This window comes from Acinonyx jubatus, chromosome C1 (assembly GCF_027475565.1).
Source record: "Acinonyx jubatus isolate Ajub_Pintada_27869175 chromosome C1, VMU_Ajub_asm_v1.0, whole genome shotgun sequence".
NCBI lineage: Eukaryota > Metazoa > Chordata > Mammalia > Carnivora > Felidae > Acinonyx > Acinonyx jubatus.
Genome location: NC_069381.1, coordinates 140,032,706 through 140,049,533, shown reverse-complemented (window position 1 = coordinate 140,049,533; position 16,828 = coordinate 140,032,706). Strand labels below are relative to the sequence as shown.

The window sequence follows — 16,828 nt, the reverse complement described above, 5'->3', positions numbered from 1 at the left end:
TTAAAGAACCATTTGTGACAAGGAATACTTTAAATTTTCCTTAAGGCTTTGGGTCACTGAAGTCAGGTGAAGAGTCTCCTGAGAGTGCTGATAGTATACCAAAACTATGACTCAGTAATTGATATCAACTCTACCTCTTCCCTGCACCAGTCGCCAAAGGAATATAAAAATGAAGGCAAATGGGTGCACTGAGCAAAAAAGGAAGGGGCACTACTCTCTTGTCTCCATTCCAGAACTCTGCCAAAGCTCTGAAAATGAGAATGGGGAAAGGTCCATGGTGGCAGTAACTGGCTTAGAGAGGCATGCTTTGCATTCTACAGGTAGATGATAACCTGAAATTCATCAGTCACGGTTTAAAATAAAGATTTTTAAGGCTGTAAATTCCAGAGATTCTCATTTGATAAATCATATGCATATGGACTCCTCTCTTTGTTCATCTGCAAATTCTCTGCTTTATTCTTCTCTTGTGTAACTGCAGGAAACTTTCTGACTTGCCAAAATCCTGGCGCAATCCTCACATTGCCCTCAACTATAGTGTCTTATGTCTTTCCACTTTATGCATTCAAAGTCCTAAGCAAATATGCTGACGGATCTTGTGCAGGCAGAATAGAAGTCATATTTTCCATATTCTTCGAAATGAAACATTCCTTTGGGCTCGTGGAGAGATGCTTCTTGTATCATGAATTAACTGTTAGGCATCAGGAATACAACATCACTACCAACTGGTTGAGTGTTGATGAAAATGAACAGGGTTTTCCCCTCTGGTTGATATGCCTGGGCAGAACATTTGTAGTTCCTGAAGGTCTTATTCAAGAGCAAATCAACTGTGAAGTGTAGGGAAATTGTATTGATGCTTCCTAGAAAGAGCGTGTTTATTCACATATTTTGATTCCCTCCTGGTGTGGTGTGCGTTATAAAGAGAATTTGACAAGCTAGACAGTAGTGGAGGAAGAGCTTTGTTTTTAACCACAGTTTTGCTTTTTGTTTTGGTTAAATAGCCAGAACCTTCCTCCATTATACCTGACTTATATTTTTAATACTAGCCAAAGCCTATTTAAAATACTTGTGGCGATGTTTATTATACTGTGGTTTGTAATGCAGTATGTAAAGTGGTTACTAAATACTGTGGTTATAAATCACTTGAGAGCCCCATAACATTTCTACTGGCTTGTTCTGTTCTGTGTTCCTATTCATAGGATATCAATAACAAGAGTGACAGCTGACATTTCTCTTGCTAAGAGGTCTGTCCTAAATAATCCCAGCAAGCGAGCAATAATTGAACGTTCGAACACTCGGTCCAGCTTAGGTAAGATGTTCAAATATGGTACTTCTCCAAGCTGTGTTTTTTCAGAGTGGGATGACACATGTTTCACTTGTGAATGTCTTTTCCAGTCTTCTCCCCATTCTGAATGGGGAAGTGCTGATTAACTGAAGAGAATGCTATCATGGAAAAGAAGGGAGCAGACTCCTTCAACAGCCAGAGCCTCCTCTGTCTCAGCTCTAGTCAATTAGTTAATCAGTAGTCTGGTGGGAAGAACCCTCATTGGGCTCCCCTGGTCTGCTACTGCCTAACCACGTGAAAGCACTCATCTCTACTCTGCCCAAGTTTCTCAGTGATGCTAATGATATGCCATACCTGAGTCGCAGCTGACATGAAAAGAAATGAGATGTTCAACTTTCTCAGATCTTTAGAAGAAAGCTAGATAACGGTGTCTTAGTATAGCTTCTGCTGCTAGCTGGTAGTATCTAGAACAGTCACATCTTTAAGTGGAAATAGCAATGAGCATTAATAACATGTAGGGAGTTTAAATGTGTCTTTCCTGGAGCACTAGTTAGAAAGAATTATGAAATTCACCATGATGGAAAATGGAAGAACACCTTATATTGTTAGCTACATAACACCATGTTATGAGCAAGGCTGTGGAAGATGGAATTACCATCCACACAAACAAGTCCACACTGCTGGGCAATCATGACATTCATCTCAAAAGCCTGTTTGTGGTTTCTATGATTGCCAAGAGTGGTGCAGTCCACTTACAACTTTCTAGGAGTCTGCTTTGCATTCACATTCTGAGGGCAGTTTGTTTTGCTACCTCCTCCCTTATGGGCAGAGTGGGAAAGATAAGGGTCTTCTCTGTCACTATATTTTCTTAAACTACTGAGATGATGATAGAAAACAAAAAAATTCCAAGATCGCTTGCATGCCTAAACATCCCATCGAGAATTCATTGAAGGCTATACCTTGGCCCTGCACTAAGAATTGTACAGATTGCAAACAGGCTACAAAGTATCATCTGTATATTCCTAGCATGGGATTGGCACATGGTAATTGTTCAATAAATGTCTGCTGCATGGTTGCTTTATAAAAAGAATGTTAAATGTAGCAAATGAATAGTTGTTTGTTCTTGTGAAGGCAGGAGCTTGGACATCAGTGGTTCTTTCCTTAGTTTTGTATTTAGATCCCTCACATGCTGAGTGAAACACTCTTAAAGAGACAGTAATTTTGACCTTGAGGTGGTAACAATGGAAGAGTTGATGATGATGAATCAGATTAGGTGACTAAAGTTAAATACTGTGAGAGACAAGGATGCCAAATTAGACTGAAGATTTCTTTTTTTTATGAATATAATTTATTGTCACATTGGCTTACATACAACACCCAGTGCTCATCCCAACAAGTGCCCTTCTCTATGCCCATCACCCATTTTCCCCTCGCCGCCACCCTCCCCCATCCACCCTCAGTTTGTTCTCTGTATTTAAGAGTCTCTTGTGGTTTGCCTCCCTCCCTCTCTGTTTGTAACTATTTTTCCCCCTTCCCTTCCCATGTAGTCTTCTATTAAGTTTCTCAAGATGCACATATGAGTGAAAACATATGATATCTGTCCTTTTCTGACTGACTTATTTCACTCAGCATAATACCTTCCAGTTCCATCCACATTGCTGCAAATGGCATGATTTCATTCCTTCCCATTGCCAAGTAGTATTCCATTGTATATATAAACCACATCTTCTTTATGCATTCATCAGTTGATGGACATTTAGGCTCTTTCCATAATTTGGCTATTGTTGAAAGTACTGCTATAAACATTGGGGTACAAGTGCCCCTATGTATCAGCACTCCTATATATATATCCTTTGGGTAAATTCCTAGTAGTGCTATCGCTGGGTCATAGGGTAGTTCTATTTTTAATTTTTTGAGGAACCTCCACACTGTTTTCCAGAGCAGCTGCACCAGTTTGCATTCCCACCAGCAGTGCAAGAAGGTTCCCTTTTCTCCACATCCTCACCAGCATCTGTTGTTTTCTGATTTGCTCATTTCAGCTACTCTGACTGGTGTGAAGTGATATCTCAGTGTGGCTTTGATTTGTGTTTCCCTGATGATGAGTGATGTTGAGCATCTTTTCGTGTGTCTGTTGGCCATCTGGATGTCTTCTTTGGAAAAGTTAGACTGAAGATTTCTTGAACAAGCATCTGTTCTCTGTTCTTCCCTCTTCCACTCTCCTCACTCCACAAAGTGCCTTTGACTTTTAATTACTTCTTCTTCTGATAATTAATGAGAGGCTAAAAAACACTTAGGTGCATAAGTGAGGTTGCCTGACTCTAACCATCTATACCAGCCAAGGGTTTCATGGACATTCTTTGAAGTCATTCTGTGTGATCTAGTCACCTGTTTCAGTCAGTGGAGTGGAGCTAGTGTAAATATTGATGAAGAAACAAGGCAGTGTCAGTTCACTGGTTTTTTCCTTTGCTTTGTAAATTCATACACCTATAGCCATTGGAATTAATTTAATGGAAATCTATTATAATAATCCCTATGTGAGCCACTTATGTCCATTTGCCTGCTTGTTAATGCACATTTGTAGATTTCCTCATCACATGGTTATTGTTATATGCCACAAATTACGCCAGACTTAGTAAGTACAAACATAACTAAAGACAAAGTGTCTTACCTATAAGCCAACAGAAAGAAGGGACAGGTGGTTAAAATACTGTCTGATAATAGATTTATGAACAAAAAGCTAGGGGTATAAAGAAAGAAGCGTAGGGAGTAAGAGGTGAAAGAGAAGAGTTCGAAGAAGTTATATTTGAGCTGGTTCTTCATGGAAGACAAGAATGTCCAAAGGCATCAACATGTAAAAAGCACTGTGTAGGTGATAAACAAATAGTTTGTGCACAGCATACTTAAAAAAAGAGAGTGGGTGGCATGGTTTGAGAGCAACAGGGAAAGAGACTGAAAAAGTATGTTGAGGCTAGTATGTTAGGGCTCTAGTATGCCTTGCTAAAGAAACCTCCTCCAAGGTAGATTCTATGAAATGTGGGTTCTAAAAGATACTAATAGTTGTTACATCCAAACATTTTCCTCAGTCAGATAAATTTGGATATTTGGATTAAACAATTGGCAGATTTCTTTACTGCAAGACTTCGAAGAGCCATTAAGATACAAAGGGTAATGCATGTTTGAAATTCCAAAAGAAATTATTATAGCCTGCAAAAAAAAAAAAATCTCTTTTTCCCCTTAGGATATCTTACGGGATTAGTGTTCCAGGGTATTCACTTTGGGCAATGTTGTTTTGAACCCAAAGGAGCCATTGAAGTAGTTTAAGCATTTGGATATAAGAAAGATCACAGGTGTCAGAGATGCTTGAAAGAAGTGGATCTAGATCAGTCGTGGTCAAGTTATAGAAGTGTTCATTGAGGTCCCTCCAGCATCATAGTCCAAATTTCTCAGAGCCCCATTTGTCTGTAGTAAGATCATGGTGAAACTTCCTTTGGAACCTTCTGAGAATCGCATGGAAAGTCAGGATTGCTGGGCTTGCTCCAAGTTTTTAAGAAAATGAGCTATGTAGATACATATGCCATTCTCTTTCTCAGACAGTTTAGGTATTGAATTCTATATACCTATTATCCACATAGGGACCCACTCTAGTATATAGTGTGGCCGTCTGCAGCCTCCTGGCTTGCTTGCCTGAGCACCTCTCCACTTGTGCTGGAATGCCATTGCCTAAGAGTTTTGTGTTGCCTAAGCTGTGGATGTGCTTGCCCTCCTCACAGGTCAAAAACCACACTTATCTCATTGCTGGTGTAGAGTAAATAAGGCCCAGGCATTTCTGAGTTATTTACACAGTGTGTCTCAAGGGTTCTTTATACCAGAGCAGTCCAGTTTGCCTCACTGCCATTTTGCTACTTGAGAAAATGTTGTATTCAGATTTGAAACTTAAAGCAATGCAGACTTGTTCTACAACAGTCCTGGCCAGGAGTTACCTTAAACCAGTGTCAATTTAATGACAACAACAAATGGAGAACACACCCCAACAGCCTGAGGCTGAAATATACTACAATAAAAATAAAATTTATTTTCTGAACTTCTCTCATAAGAAAGATCTCTTTTTTTAAAAAGTGTTTTTGACATGTGAGAAAAAAGGGATGGGTATGTAATTTATTATTGACAAATGTACTAGGTGACCTCAGAAGAATTTTGCAAATAAGCCTAATTGTCCAGATTCTTTACATAAATACCTTGAGAGCTAGTCACAGTCCAAAGTAACATGACATCTTTCAGACCATTGGAATTGGATGATATGAACAATGATTGCTATGTTGACTCTCTAAATTCATATTTCTAATACAAATCATGCATTAAACATCAGTGATTTGGTGGGAAGTCAGAATTTTATGCTATTATGCAAAGCCCCCCAAATTAGAGTTACATGATAGTCTTGAACATCCATGATCCCACACACCTTGTCCGTATGTTTGGTTATGGAAGGTTTTGGCTTGTGGTGGGTGACGTGAACTTGAATGTATATTGGATAAGCAAAACAAATCACAACATTGTGGTAGAAACTCTTCTAGAGTTATTTTTAGAGCAACATCACCTCTTACTTAGGCCATCTTTGAAGTTATTTAAATTAGGTAACTTGTTTGCTCTGTGTAATTTAAATGAGATTACAACATTGCTGGGTCATGCCTGTAATAAATAGGCCAAAAATAAAAGTAAGTAAAAAGCAAAATAAGATCATCTCTCTGAAAATTAAGTAGTCTAATTCAGACTTTAGACATGACCCAGTAAGTCAGATGATTTATAAAACATATGTGAAAAAGTTTTTTATGTTTTAGAAAGACGTATTATGTTTTTATAGGTAATCTGCTTTGCTTTAAAAATAGCTAGAGTACTTCAGACAAATAAGTAGATTTTTTTATTCGACCAGATTCACACAGAGATTTCAGTCACTTGGCTGTTACAGCCAATTGAATAGATTTGCATTCTCAAGGCATTGCAGCATTTATAATATAATTGGCCTTAGTTGTTTTTCTTTTTAATGCTGAAGATTATGCCTTAGAACAAGTGTACTGGCCCTAATACTTGAATTAAAGCGTAGCAGTTTGTTAACATAAGTGTAGACCCAGAACATTTAACCCTGGATACAAAAATGTGCACATCAGTCAAAACAGATGAATTGTGGGATTTTTTAAAAAACATATTCACAAAATATCAATATATAAATTCTTGCTTAGCTGGAATATTTCAGTATAATTTGCTTTCTATGCAATGTTGCTCTGCATGTATTTCAATTCTTTCCTAATTGTGGTTTTAGCTTTTATAGCTAAAATAAAAGTTCTTTGGAACAAAGCAATAATCAAAAACAACATAGCTATATAAGTAGCTGAATATCAGGGCAAGTGTAAGAAGTGAGTCAAGAGAGCCATCTCAATTTTTTTTCACCAATTTTTTGGTTTTATGAAAAACTCAACCCATCTCTCTCTCTTTAGGAAAGATCTTAAGTTAACAGAAGCATGAAATTCAGAATGTTCTGTTGTGCAATATAGACAAACATCCAAATGGTTTTAAATGGTTTTACATATAAGAACTAATTAATAAAAATAACCATGTCCTGTTGTTTATTATTTCTCCTTTTAGCGGAAGTGCAAAGTGAAATTGAAAGAATCTTTGAGTTGGCAAGATCTTTGCAACTGGTTGTTCTTGACGCAGACACCATCAATCACCCAGCACAACTTATAAAGACTTCTTTAGCGCCAATTATTGTTCATGTTAAAGTTTCATCTCCAAAGGTAATTACCTCATTTCTGCCTTAAGAATTAGAAGCTCATTTCTTTTGAAATAGTCTTTGCTCTGTGCTTTTTTTGTTCATGAGTAAGGACAGTATCTTATTGAGGGCCTTTTTATTTTTTTTAATTTTATTTATTTATTTATTTTAATATATGAAATTTATTGTCAAATTGGTTTCCATACAACACCCAGTGCTCATCCCAAAAATTCCCTCTTCAATACCCATCACCTACCCTCCCCGCCCTCCCACCCCCCATCAACCGTCATTTAGTTCTCAGTTTTTAAGAGTCTCTTATGCTTTGGCTCTCTCTCACTCTAACCTCTTTTTTTTTTCCCTTCCCCTCCCCCATGGGTTTCTGTTAAGTTTCTCAGGATCCACATAAGAGTGAAAACATATGGTATCTGTCTTTGTATGGCTTATTTCACTTAGCATCACACTCTCCGGTTCCATCCACGTTGCTACAAAGGGCCATATTTCATTCTTTCTCATTGCCATGTGGTACTCCATTGTGTATATAAACCACAATTTCTTTATCCATTCATCAGTTGATGGACATTTAGGCTTTTTCCACAATTTGGCTATTGTTGAGAGTGCTGCTATAAACATTGGGGTACAAGTGCCCCTATGCATCAGTACTCCTGTATCCCTTGGGTAAATTCCTAGCAGTGCTACTGCTGGGTCATAGGGTAGATCTATTTTTAATTTTTTGAGGAACCTCCACACTGTTTTCCAGAGTGGCTGTACCAGTTTGCATTCCCACCAACAGTGCAAGAGGGTTCCCGTTTCTCCACATTTGAGGCCCTTTTTAATTCCTGTAGTCTGTACAGCTTCTAGAAATCCTAAGATAGCAAATAAAGAATAGCCATTGTTTTAAAGAAGTTCCCTGTCTGTTGTGGTTCCCCAACTGGGCAATTATGCAAGAGCAAAATAGAAACAAAAGATTAAGAAAGGTGAGGAAAAGTAAAGTATGGCCTTTCAGAGACTTATGTTCTGTCCTAGTAAATGTCTTGAGTAGTATTGATTCTTGTAACACCTATCTTCTCTCCCCAGTTGAGAGAGTATGTAATTCAAGAAAGGAATCTACATTTATCGTGTATAGAGTCAAACATTACTGTATAGAATCTATTATGGAAAAGTAATTGATGTGTGTATATATATGCTTAGATTGGCTTCTTTAAGGAATAAGATACGCTGTGATTAAACACAATGGGATATCTGCCATGTGTCTTTATGCCGCAAAGGTAGATGATACTGTAATAAGTAATGTGAAATAGATATTCTAGAGAGGTACAAGCTTAATAATTAGTTTATTTTCAATGCCTCCAAGAGTGCAGTTTAGTGCTAAAATGCCAATTCAGCCTCCAACCAGTCATCTCTCACAGGTGGAGAATGTCTAGAGAAGCTGTGCCCTTCCCCAACCCCTCAGCTTTCCATCTCTCTGGGCACTGGTTCTGCACAGGATGGATTTGGGGATCCTGACCAAACCTGGGCCTTTGGAGAACCATTAGAATGGACTGAAATTGCCTTGACCACCTGGAGGTCTATTTGGCCCAGAACTGAAGGAGATTCAAGCATCCTTCACTGCAGAATAGATTTCAACCTCCATCACCCCTGCGCCAGTCACCATGGGGTCATTAAGTGTAGGAACAGGGGTACCTATGGATATATGCACTGAGTTATCATAGAGCCTCACTGACTAGTACTGTTTTGGGGGAAGAACCCTGTTTCAGCTTAAAAAAGTAAGGGAGAGGGGAGTATATGGCAAATGCGGTTATAGCATTTATAGAACAGATATTCACTGGTTTATATGTAGCAATATGCCAGTGCAAATGTTTTGCCTAGATTTCTATCATAAAATCATTCTTATTAATGTAAAGTTAAACTGGAACACCTTAATAATTATCAGTGACCAAAAGAACCAAATATATAAATGACTGATATTTATCTGACATTGAGATAGTGAACTAAAATATTACTCAACTGAATATGGATATAAATGACCTGGTACAGATCAGTTCCTCCACTTTTGCAGGGCTCTCTTTGAACTCTCTGGGTAAAATCTAGGGCAGGAACTCAAGATCCCACCAAGGCCTCACATGGAGCGAGAATAGGATGAACCTATCAAATCCACTATAACTGAGAGCCAGTGTAAGTGGGTGATGTCATTACAGAGTTTATATATATATATGGTTTTTCATATTGTATTTCTTTTCTATTAATACTCAGGGCTTAAACAGACTATTTAAAAGATCTTGTCTTTCTTTTTTAGTTTTCTTTTAACTTGTTGGTTTATGTCTTCTATCAGGTTTTACAGCGGTTGATTAAATCTAGAGGAAAGTCCCAAAGTAAACACTTAAATGTTCAACTGGTGGCAGCTGATAAACTTGCACAATGCCCCCCAGTAAGTACCATCGTGTTTAGTCATAATCATTCTTGCCTAGACAGGAGAGAGTGGTGGTTTTGTTGTTGTTGTTGTTGTTGTTGTTGTTGTTGTTTGTTTTCATGTTACCATTGCCATTTTTGTTCTAGAATGATGGTAATGACATGTTGTTGTAAACATTAAGGTATTTTTCAAACAAACTGCTGCTGTCATGTTGGCTACATTCAGGCATCCAGAAACGGGGGGTGTCTGCCATGTAGTAAGAACTAAACCTAGTGTTCAGCGTCTGATGTCCTTGCCTGCTACCTTGATTACCTCGCAAACACTCAGCAAACTACTTAATCCAGTCATGTCGGCACTTTTATGAACAGAGAAGAAAAATAAAGCATACTGATTTGACTTTTCTTTAACTTTTCTGCCAGGAAGTTCCAATAGGCAGAAAAGATAGGACCTTGAAGGTTGAGAATTTATGGGAACAAGAAGAGCCCTGTGGTTATAGCAGATAAAGAAGAAGTCAGGGTTAAGAAAAATGAAAAACCATATTATAGCAACTCTACTCCTAGTGCCATTGCCAGAAAACAGCTGCTGAGTTGGAAGCCAAGAAAATGGCAGAGATTTTGGTGGGTGTTGGGGGACATAACTGCTATCATATGGGTCACCAGTGGCTGATCAGTGTCTCCTCCTGCTCAGCTGATTTACTACTTCTGTGCCTGTGTTTGTCTAAAGGAAATAACTGTCTTTCCTACTGATTTGATTCACTAGATTTTTTCATATACTTGTGTAAGGATCATTTATGCTCTGTGGAAGCATAAAATCTAATTCAGATGTTTAGAGAGGCAATACAGCATAGCTGTAAAAAGTATGGACTGTGGAGCCAAATTGCCTGTGTTCAAGTCCACACTAGTTATGTAATCTTCAGCAAGTATCTACCTCACTGGGTTGGTATAAAGATTCAACGAGTGACTCTTAGCTCTTAGAACAGGGACTGGCACATACTAAGCACCATCTAGGTGTTTCTGTTATAATTATTGGATGTACTTTGCATTGTGCCATGCCTAACCTGTCAGGCTCTGTAAGGATCTGTCCCTGTCCGTTTTACTGTTTTGTCTCAGTCCTTTATTATGGTAGGCCCACGGTAAATATTTTTTTTGACGAGTGAGTGAATGAAAGGCAATAAGAGTATGATGCCTCCTTTTATTGGATAGGCCAGATACTGTGCTAGATGCTTTACATAGATTATCTCTAATCTTCACTGTTATCTAGTAAAGTAGGCAATATTATCCGCATTTGTAGATGAAGCGACTGAAGAGAGAGAGAGGTTAAATGATTTTACTAAGGTCACACAGCAAATTAGGATTAGATTAGATCTATCTGGTGTCAAAGCCAGTTTCCTGCCCTCACAGTCCCACCCACCTATATACACGCCTGGTTACCTGTCCACAGATAATTTGGATAGCTGGAGTGCTATGTTAAGAAGCGTCACTACACATGGCCTATGAATGAAGTCCACTTGCAAAATGGAATGTATGATTAAAGCACTGCATGTATATTGAAGAATGTATTACCCAGCCCTGATTATAATCTTTCCCAGCTAAAGGATGTTAACCTTTATCGAACAGTTACCAAAAGCTAGGAACTATGCTATTGTTTCCAATTTTTAGAATAGTTTTATGTAGAGTTGTATCAATTTGGGTCTTCTGGGAAGCAGACACCTAAATGGAATTAGAACTGAAAATTGTTTGGAGAAAATGCCTGAGAAAGGGGGCAGAACAAGGCGGGAGAGCCTTCTGATCAGACGTTAAGTCTGATCTCATGAAAGGAAAGGAGGAAGGAAGGAGAAATGGATAGAAGGAGCCTCAGACTGAGATGCAGATTTCTTGCATGTTTGTCACATGTTGGCAGAAATGTCCAGGCTCTAGTCCCCATGCTGTGCTCAGACACTGGCTAGGAGCAGCCTGTGGAGAGCATGGCCTTGGCTTGAATGCTGTAGTGGTTCTGGAAGGTGCCAAGGTCCCCTAAGCCCCATCCTGGGGTTTCCGCTGACTGCACTCATCACAGCAAATTTTCCAGGAAATCTGAGAGTACTCTAGTAGATAACACTATCCCTGCTTTCTAGAAGGGAAAGAAGCTAAGTCCCTGACTAAGAAATTTGTTGGAGGTGACAATTAGTAAATGAGCCCCAAGATTCAACCCTAGATCTGTCTGACTCCAACAAAGCTCTGTTTTCCATGCCTCTCTACCTCTGCACAGAGCTGTGTAGTGCAGGTGAATCTTTGGCCCCAACTTTGCTGTGCAAGAAATATCTTCAGGGCAGAACAAAGACCTCAACTGGGCAGGGCTGGGGGCTGGGGGTGGGGTAGGGCAGGGGTTGGTGAGGAAGTTGAGGGAGTTGTGGGGGGGAGTTCCAGTTCAGACAACCATTGGCCATGCCCATGTGGTCCTTAAGGATGGATATTCTACTGCATCAAACCTCATCTGGGACAGAGAATCTTTGGTAAGGCAGGGAATCTTTAGATAAGCGCTTCCTCTCTGGGACATTGGCAGGAGAGTTCCTTTCTCTTCTATGTCTGGGGGAGAGGAGGTGTCTCCCTCTTTTCCCCTACTGTTGCTATTAACGGAACTTCCTCTTTGCTTTTGTTGCATCTAAAAGCATCCCCACCTTCTATTGTTTCCTGAGTCAGTTAGCAAAATCTCTCCAACCAATTTAGGCTTTTGGGAAACAAAACCCAGGAAGGGAAATGGAGAGCTGGCAATTTCCTGCCATAGCACCCCCTCCCCTGCCCCTCAGACAAGGAAGCCCAGACCCTGCCACCTGCATGAGTGGTAGAAAAGAAAAGGGGGAAATACAAAAGGAGAAACACAGATTAATACCTCAAAATTCGTTGATCATATCTACCTTCAGAGAGGTAGAAGGATCTACGCTGTGCAGGCAGCCTAGTTCTGTGAGGTCCCTGAGGTGGCCCCAAGATCTGCAGAAGTTCTGGGAGCAGACCTGTGTTGACTAGAGAGCAGGTAGGCATGTCTAATTTCACTGGACAGAGTGAGCAGACTCATCCACAAGGAGCAAAGCATTTTACAAGTCTACTCAAATGCAAATGCCAGGAAGAATGGGATGCCTTTCTAAGTACTGAGCTCCTAGTCTCTCACTGCATTCATTTGAAGGCAGGGTGGAGGTGGAGTGGCCTCTAGAAACAGATGTCAAGATGTGGGAGGAATCTCTTTTGGTGAAGGCTGAAGGATATGGTGTCTAAAACCCTTTTCAACTGCAAGACTGATTGTATCTAGATTTTGGAAGTAATCAGTGTAGAGATGTTAGTGAAACCATGAAGGCTATGGAGCCCAAGGAAGAGAAGAGTATTTAAAAAAAGCAGAGGGGCGCCTGGGTGGCTCAGTGGGTTAAGCCACTGAGGGTCAGGTCATGATCTCACAGTTCGTGAGTTTGAGCCCTGGGTCGGGCTCTGTGCTGATGGCTCGGAGCCTGGAGCCTGCTTTGGATTCTGTCTCTCTCTCTCTGCCCCTCTCTGCCCCTCCCCTACTTGTGCTCTGTTTCTCTCTCTCTCTAAAAAATAAATAAACATTTAAAAAATTTTTTTAAAGATTTTAAAAGCAAAAAATATGTCAAGTAAAGTGATATCCTCATTGTTTCAAAATGTCATTAAGATCATTCTTTTTGACAATCAAAAAGAATGAAATCTTGCCATTTGCAATTATGTGGATGGGACTGGAGGGTATTATGCTAAGTGAAATTAGTCAGTTAGAGAAAGACAAAAATCATATGACTTCACTCATGAGGACTTTAAGAGACAAAACAGATGAACATAAGGGAAGGGAAACAAAAATAATATAAAAACAGGGAGGGGGACAAAACAGAAGAGACTCATAAATATGGAGAACAAACTGAGAGTTGCCGGAGAGGTTGTGGGAGGGGGGATGGGCTAAATGGGTAAGGGGCACTAAGGAATCTACTCCTGAAATCATTGTTGCACGATATGCTAATTTGGATGTAAATTTTAAAAAATAAAAAATTGAATTAAAAAAAAGAAGCTAAACAAACAAAATGGCATTAAGATCAGATACTTCTACCGATGGTCCGTGAGCATGTCTGAGGACATAGTATCCACGTCACCATATGGTTAAGTCAGACAAACTCAAATATTTGGTCATCTCAATTCCGTGTGGCTCACTTACAAGAATGACATTTAGCAAATATTATTCAAGCATTAGGCCTGTTACCTTTCTAGGTGCTAGGGATTCAAAGGCACGTGCCTGCCTTCAAGGACTGTATAATCTAATAAGATTACAGTTGGCTACAAAGAGCAGAAAACAGACTCAAATACAGAGAACAAACTGATGATTGCCAGAGAGGAGGCAGGGGAAATAGGTGAAGGGAATTACAGGGTACAGACTTCCAGTTATAAATGAATATAAGCCATGGGGATGAAAAGTACAGCATAGGGAATATAGTCAATAATTTGTAATAACTTTTTATGGTGACAGATGGCAACTACACTTGTGGTGAGCATTCTGTAATGTATACAATTGTCAAATCAGTGTGTCCTGATAGGATATGTCAACTACACTTCACTTTTTAAAAAATAGATTGCAGTTGACTAAGTCAGCTCTTAGCAAACAATTTGGTAGATCATAATATCCTTACAGATATTACTTCAGAAATGTCTTATAGATTAAAAGCGTTTTTTTTAAGTTTTATTTATTTAAGTAATTTCTACACCCAGCGCAGGGTTTGAAGTCATGACACTGAGATCAAGAGCCACATGTTCTTCCACCTGAGCCAGCCAGGCACCCCAAAAGAGTGGTTTAGATCAGGGTTTCTCCAATTCAGCCCCATTGACCGTTTAGGTTGGATAATTCTTTGTTATGGGAACCTGTCCTATGCATTGTGGGATGTTTAGCAGCATCCCTGGCCAGCAACAACTTCCAAATTGTGACCACCAAAAATGTCTCAAGACATTGCCAAATGTCCTTTAGGGAAAAAAAAAATCACTCCTGGTTGAGAACCACTGGTTTAGGCTAATATATATGTAAGTCTCGGTGAGTAATGTTTTAGAAGTCTTAGTAAGTGATTTCTTGAGATACGTTCTAGGTGAATTAAACTTGTTTCTTTTTAGTTTGATCTTTTTATGAGAATGAGTTTATTAATATTTATTCCTCATGACTATTAGAGAAAATACTTGTGTCCTATTAAAACTGAGGCATTTTAGCTTCTGAGAGGGCTGAAAATTGAATAGTTGTGTATATAATGCATCTGTTACCTCTGAAATAGCTGGAACCAAGAACATATAGGCGCATACTTAAGTGCAAATAATACTGTGAGGTCCCTTAGGACTTATCCACATGTCAGGAATCTCACACAGCCTCAGGCACTTGGGAGACAGTCTTGCTCTATTATGTCTCAGCAGCAAAAGTTTTTTTAAGTTTATTTACTTAGAGGGAGATAGCATGGGCAGATGTGCGTGCACATGAGGGAGAGGGTCAGTGTGAGAGAGAGAGAGAATCCCAAGCAGGCTCCACACTGTGAGTGCTCAAACCCACAAACCGTGAGATCATGACCTGAGCCGAAATCCAGGGTGGGGCGCTCAACCGACTGAACCACCCAGGCTCCCCTCTGCAGCAAATTCTTGTTTTATGTAATTGATCGGATAACCTGAAATATTAAACAAGCAGTCTGGATAAGTAAGGTTACTTTGTATTTAATATTTTCTAAACACTGTTTACATTATTAAACATGTTCATTTGATATTGTTTGAATAGCATTTGTAATGCTAAGAAGGAATTTTACACTCTATGTTGGCACATGTGAAAAAAAAATCTTTGGATTATAAAAACTAGTAGTAATTTAAAAATGTGTCTGCATTTGTCCCTACTTTACTTTAAGAACATGATTATAATTGTCACTGAAAGACTGGTGATCACTGTGTCATTTTAGTTCCTCTAGGAGAGTTTACAACTTGCTTAATTGGCCACTACATCTCCAATCTGAAAAGTCAGCAAATTATACTGGCAGAGTCGCACATTGCTAAGAAATTAAAGGCAGCAGTCTTTAGAAAGGGAAGTCTAAAATAGTGCTGAAAAACTTAGCTCTCTGTAGCCAGAAAAATGAATCCTAGGCTCAGGGATTGTTGAAGCAGAAAGGAACCTTGAAAAGCAGCCAGTGTAGTATTTCCTGGAGTGTTTTCTTCCCAATATGATCTCCATGTGATGTCAGCAGGTGCTATGGGGAGAGTTCTGATACCAAAAATGTTTGAAGAAACAACTTATGTAAACAAAGATAAACTGATTTCTCTACTACAGTTGCCTTAATATGCTAATGAGTGTTTTATATCTCCATCAGGATAGTATACAGTGTTTCCCTTAAATTTTGACTGTGGAACCATTTTCCACAGAGCATCCTATGGATCTAGTGTTTCGTGGAACACTTCTAGGGAAAGATTGATCCAGTCCAACCTCCTCATTTTTCAAAAGAGGGAACTGAGACCAAGAGAGGTGAATTGGCTTTCCAAAGAACATAAGACTTGGCCAAAGTCAGCATCAGATAGTGAATGGCAGCAAATTGGTTATTATATATCCTCCTGGAAAGAGAAGCTTGGGTTTCACAGGTGAAGATTCTCTCTCTCTTTTTTTTTTTAAGTTTATTTATTTATTTTGAGAGAGAGAGAGCATGAGTGGAGGAGGAGCAGAGAGAAAGGGAGAAAGAATTTCAAGCAGGGTCTGCACTGTCAGCACAGAGCCCAACATGGGGCTTGAACTCACAAAACCATGAGATCATGACCTGAGCCAAAATCAAGAGTCCAACACTCAGCCACCCGGGCACCCTGGTGAAGCTTCTTTTAAGAGAGGGGTGAGCAAACTTTTTCAGTAAAGGCCCGAAGGCAAATATTTTTGGTTTTGTGGGCCCTATGGTCTTCTTCACAAAACTCCTCAACTCTGCTTTGGTAGCAGGGAAGCAACCATACCCAATGTGTAAGTGAGTGCATGTGTTCCAGTGAAACTTTGTTTATAGAAGCAGGAGGCAGGCCTGTAGCCACCCTACCAAAGTTGCACCAAAGTCGCCACCCTTGTTCTGGGACAATGTTTTGTTTATCCATAACTGTGCAATAAACTTCCCTCAAACTTAGTGACTTCAAACAATGAGTATTTGGTGGTATTCAGCTGGTGGCTGACATGGTTCCTTAGTGGGGATGGCTGGAAGGCTGGGCTTAGCCAGCTCCTTCCTCTTTGTCTCCACATGGTTGCTGGACCTTTCCATGGGCTCTCTCCCACAAGGATATAGGCTTCTTACATGGCAGCTCCCAGGGCTCTGAAAGCCAAACATTCCAATCTCTTAAGCTTAGATATTGGACTTAGATAATGGTACAGC

The 16,828-nt window shown here is 39.6% G+C and overlaps 1 protein-coding gene across 6 annotated transcripts in view; it reads left to right on the top strand.

Annotated features, from left to right (window-relative positions):
* Positions 1–16,828, top strand: part of CACNB4 (calcium voltage-gated channel auxiliary subunit beta 4) — a 255,792-nt gene that overhangs the window by 224,079 nt on the left and 14,885 nt on the right. For all 6 annotated transcript variants that reach the window (XM_027055769.2, XM_027055771.2, XM_015073464.3 and 3 more), the window contains 3 exons: positions 1,197–1,306; positions 6,920–7,071; positions 9,376–9,471. In XM_027055769.2, the coding sequence (XP_026911570.1) occupies positions 1,197–1,306; positions 6,920–7,071; positions 9,376–9,471 (358 nt within the window). The remainder of the gene's footprint in view (positions 1–1,196; positions 1,307–6,919; positions 7,072–9,375; positions 9,472–16,828) is intronic.